The 4,943-nt window shown below is 42.1% G+C and overlaps 1 protein-coding gene across 1 annotated transcript in view; it reads right to left on the reverse strand.

The window, feature by feature from the left end:
* Positions 1-2,973, reverse strand: part of rftn2 (raftlin family member 2) — a 23,984-nt gene extending 21,011 nt beyond the window's left edge. The window contains exon 1 of the mRNA XM_015037511.1: positions 2,461-2,973. Within this exon, the coding sequence (XP_014892997.1) occupies positions 2,461-2,599 (139 nt within the window). The 5' untranslated portion in view covers positions 2,600-2,973. The remainder of the gene's footprint in view (positions 1-2,460) is intronic.
* Between the last annotated feature and the right edge of the window lie 1,970 nt (positions 2,974-4,943).

Here is a 4,943-nt window from a genome sequence, read left to right on the forward strand (position 1 = left end):
CCCTGCCCTCCCCTCCTTACTCTTGGTTTTGGGGGCCGTCTTCCTTTCTGGGATTCCCCGTTCCCCCCCCCCCGGCCTGCTGTTTACACACCCGGCTCCTCATTCACAGCTCAATCACCGTTTCCTTCCAAATAGGTCACGGCGAAAGCAGCCAGTTGGAGCACCAGATGAAGGGATTATCCTCAGTGCCGTTCAAATTAGACTCCATTTCCCAGCAGGTGTTTTATTTTATTTTTTTTAAGGCGTCAGGGAGGGAGTTTGATTTAGCTGCAGGGGAAGGCGTGTGAATGAGTGAGTGTCCTTGTGCGTTTGGAGGGAGAGAGCCACGAGAGGAGGAGAGGGAAAAAAATCATTGGTGACCTTCTTTTTTTTTTTTTTTTTTTTTTTTGACAGGCTGAATGAACGTCTCTGTTGTATCTCAGGCCCGGTTGGTTATTTCACACAGTAATTTAGGTGCTAGATTCACTTTGTCTTGTTGAGATATTATTTTTACTGCACTTAATATCTACAATAAAAAATAACAGACCCTATAATTAAATTGTTGCCTACTTTTAAACCAAGTAAACAGAGAGAAAATGGTTTCCCTTGAGACTAAATTTAAGAGACAGTCCTTGGAATAATAATAAAAAAAAATTAGGAGTTCCCTGCTTGGAGATCTCAAAGAAATCATACAGTCAGGATCTAGTGGCCAGTTCAAAACTTTTACTTCACTAATGTCAAAACTAAAAATATGATGTTTCCAATAGATCCATCCATTTTCTTTACACCCTTGTCCCTTAGTGGGGTCAGGAGGTGCTGGTGCCTATCTCCAGCTATCGTTCCAGGTGAGAGGGGGGTCACCCTGGACAGGTCGCCAGTCTGTTGCAGGGCAACACAGAGACACACAACCATGCACACACACACTCACACCTAGGGGCAATTTGGAGAGGTCAATTAACCTGATAGTCATGTTTTTGGACTGTGGAAGGAAACCGGAGTACCTGGAGAAAACCCACATATGCACAGGGAGAACATGCAAACTCCATGCAGAAAGACCGGGGCCGGGAATCGAACCCAGAACCTTCTTGCTGCAAGGCAGCAGCTCTAACAACTGCGGCACTGTGCAGCCCTTTCCAATAGATGAGATACGCAATTAAAATCACATGTGAATAGGTTTGTTCACACAATAAGTCATTAAAAAAAAGGACTTCATGTCTTCTTTGTGGTTTGTGCCAGTGACAACATCCACATCACATGACTCAAATGATGCCAAAAGTGTTTTCATTACAGTTTTGCAAAACAAACCAATTTGATGCGGTCAAAAAAATAAATAAAAATAAAAAACCCAAGCAAACAAACAAAAACTAAACAAACCAACAAAGAAACAAACGAAAATCAAGCAAAAATACCTCATTCTAGTGTCAAAGCTTTTATCGCGAGTTTTTATCTTAAGTTGCCATGTTTCCATTAAGCGAATTTATTTTCCATATGTAAAATTTCACAATGATATGGAGATTTATAAAGTTTTAACCGATACTCTCACTACAGTAGTGCCACTGAATCCAAATGACTCTAAAAGACCTTGCTCATATTTAGCAATCCTTTCAGTAAAAGACAATTATTTATGAATAATGATGACTGTATAAGTACTAAGTCATGTTATGGTGGTTTGTATCTTGTTGTTCAGTAGAGAGACCGTATATTTTTATTCATAAAAAGTTTGAATGTATCCAAAATCGTACAGAAAAATACTGAACTCTCTTCATTCATAAACGTGTGGGTTACTTTCCCCTGGATTTTGACTCTCAGGCATCTTTTAGATATTTGAATGAAAAAAAAAAAAAAAACACACGTGCTTGTCATTTGTGTGACCGGTGTGTCATTAACCTCTTTGGCGGGTTTTAGCCCCAGCATTACCCGTTCAGATGAAGCGAGAGTATGACGTAGGCTCCGAAATTAAAATTCTCTCAGAAATGAAGAGAAAATTAACTTGCACGATGCGATAATTCTGAGTTTTCTATTGCCAAGCAGGTGAGATGAGCTGCGTTTGCATTTAATCAATGTAATGCTTTTAGCGGATAAGAATTTAATAAATCTCAGATCACTGTCCCCAAACTGGAACAATAAAAAAGCGTCCACACACACACACACACACACACACTGAACTAAACTTTTTCTGACCTCAGCCCAAGAAAAGTAGTGAAAGCTAAGAAAAAAATTAACACATTCCCAAGGAAGACGACATTAAACAAGGTTCCATCTGCACACAACCACTTTTTGCATACCGACTTTTCAACAATTTACTTCATATTTGATGATACCAGACGCCACACAATAAATTAATTCCGCCTATTATTATTTTTTATATTAATCACCATTGTCTGTCAATATTTTGCTATGAAACTGTTTTATGAAATTTTTGACAAAAATATGAGAGAAACACTTGAGAGCGGTTACATTCACAGAGTTCACGAGGTCTACCTTCCAAACTGAAGTCCAGCAGAACATAATCATACACGGTGTCTGTCTTGGTCTCCACCTGGGGTCTCTTCAGGGTGGAGTAGATTTTGCCGGGACTGCTGTCCTCCGGGTCTTCCAGTTTCCTCAAGCCGCAGCCCATGTTCCCTGAGGCGGGGAGAGGCGCTCTCTCGGCGGGGTTTGGAGCAACTCAGGAGCCGCCGCCGGTGGACTGTGGAGACTTCAGCTTCTAACTGGACCGCTCCATCCCTCCTCCGTCGGCGCTAATTATCCCTTATTGATGAATGCAAAGCACGAATGATGGCAACAGGAAGGGAAAAGCGGAAAGCTGCGGAAACATCCAGCGCAGCGGGTCTAACTTTGAAAGAGTCCCGCAGCAGAGGATGCTGCTGCTGGGGTTGCGTGGACGGGGCAGAGCGGCGCGCTTCTCCTGGAGAAAAGTTTCCACCCCGTAAACAAGTTCACGAGCGGAAAAAACATCACTTCCGCCCAAAACTTCAGAATAAAGCAATAAGGAAGCAAATGAAAGGGGGGACGACTCGAAAGTATTTGGGTGAGTAATGAAGCAGCATTGTGCTGAAATTAATCGAAAATTAATTCGGAAGGTATTTATACGATTCTCGCCATCCTCTCTCTCTCTCTCTCTCTCTCTCTCTCTCTCTGTCTCTCTCTCACACACACACTACACACACATTTTGTTGCTACAGTTTTGTTTCTGGATGGATTTAATAAATTTTGCCTTAATATATTAGATGAATAAAAGTTTTTTTCTTTTCTGCAAAAAACTAAAGTGCATAAATATTCACCCCATTATTTCATTGTTGAAGCACTTTGGCTCATTTTCACACACCTGTTTTCACCATTTCCTCCCATTCTTCTCTGCAGATCCGCCTGAGCTCATTCAGGCGGTGTCAGTGAAACAGCAGTTTTAGGTCTTATAATCCGGGAGGTTCATCTGGATTTATGTCCAGGGTTTGGCCTGGACAGCCAATCAAGGACAGTCTCAGTCTGCTCCTGAAGCCTCTCCTGTTTTATCTTGGCTGCTTGCTTAGAGTCATTTTTATTCTGGGGGATGAGTTCCAACAATGAGGTCTCAGGTCCAGATCATATATTGCAGTTGTCATGTCACCATCCCCACAGGAGGATGCTGCCCCCACCAAGCTTCACGGTGGGCTCAGTTGGAAGTGATGAGCAGTGACTGTGTTCCTACACAGACACAATGTTTTGAGTCCAATGCTGATCTTCAGGGTGATTCTCCTGTCCCGTAAGACCATCAGTTCCAAAAACTACACACATAAAAAACATACTTTTTTACCCTGGCATACAAGATGAAAAGCTTGTGGGGTCCATTATGCCCAGTTCCTTAAGACTGCAGGAGGGCTAAGAGAGAGAGAAAAATAATGAGCATCTGGCTGACTGCTATTTAAGCCTAAAGAGTCTTCAGTGGAAACTTGAGAGTGAAAAAGGTCAGAGGTCAGCAGAACCTCAGTGGGGAGGTTCCCCCTTCACCTCCTAGAGCTCAGGCTGTTCTGGGTGTTGTTACTCAGCAGCAGTCTGGGTTTGAGTTACAGCTCTGAGCCCTTCAGCTCAGTGTCAGACATGCACTGATTGGTTAAATGACTTCCTGCTTCATTGTGCCACTTACAGAAGAAGAGCAGATGGCTACAGAGTCTGTGACACGAGGAACCGAGGAATCTTTTCGTTTGTTGATTTATGATGCCGTTAGCCTTTTCTGTTTTTTGCTGCCAGTGTTCTGTAATCTCTGCGTGCTGCTGCCAGTTTTGACCGGGATTCTCTTGCAAAAGACATTTTTAATCTCAGTGGGGATTTTCCTTGTGAAATCAAGGTTAAAAACATAAATAATAATTTAGAAAGATCTACTGCTGCGTTTTTAAACCGTGTACACAAAAGATTTTAACAATAAATATTTCTCACAGACTGCTATAGATTTAATGGCATGGCAGTTTTCTTCTGTAGTAACTGGGTCTTACTTCGGCGCCATCTTGTGATGCAACCAGGGTAAGTCAAACGTAAGTGACAGAGGTTGAGTATGTGAAGCGGAGGGAGTTGTGATCGATTTATCTGTGGCTTTGGAGGAAGAAGCCGGGTGGAGTGATGAAGAAGAAGGACCTGCTTCTACTGGAGGACTGCAGCTGTTTATTGAGCCATATAGTTCAGGAAGCAACAACGACTCCAACGTTTTTGGGCCGACAGACGAGGGTGGAAATCTGTAGCCTTCAAACCACTGAATGGTTTGAAGCACATGCACATATGTAATAATTGTTCATCTTTAATTCTGGTTTAATTCAAACAACCCAGTTACTTTAACTGGTTCCAGGTAACAACACATGAATGTTCTGATTATGGCTTTCACTCACCAGCCGGTCTATTCCTCCTATCTCCAAGTCTTGAATTCAATTTTCTTCTTCTGTTAAATATTACCATATTATCATTTGTTTTTTGTTTTTTTTTTGCAGTAAAGATGG

Source organism: Poecilia latipinna, unplaced genomic scaffold (genome assembly GCF_001443285.1).
Source record: "Poecilia latipinna isolate Pla-1442-1.1 unplaced genomic scaffold, P_latipinna-1.0 Scaffold408, whole genome shotgun sequence".
Classification (NCBI taxonomy): domain Eukaryota; kingdom Metazoa; phylum Chordata; class Actinopteri; order Cyprinodontiformes; family Poeciliidae; genus Poecilia; species Poecilia latipinna.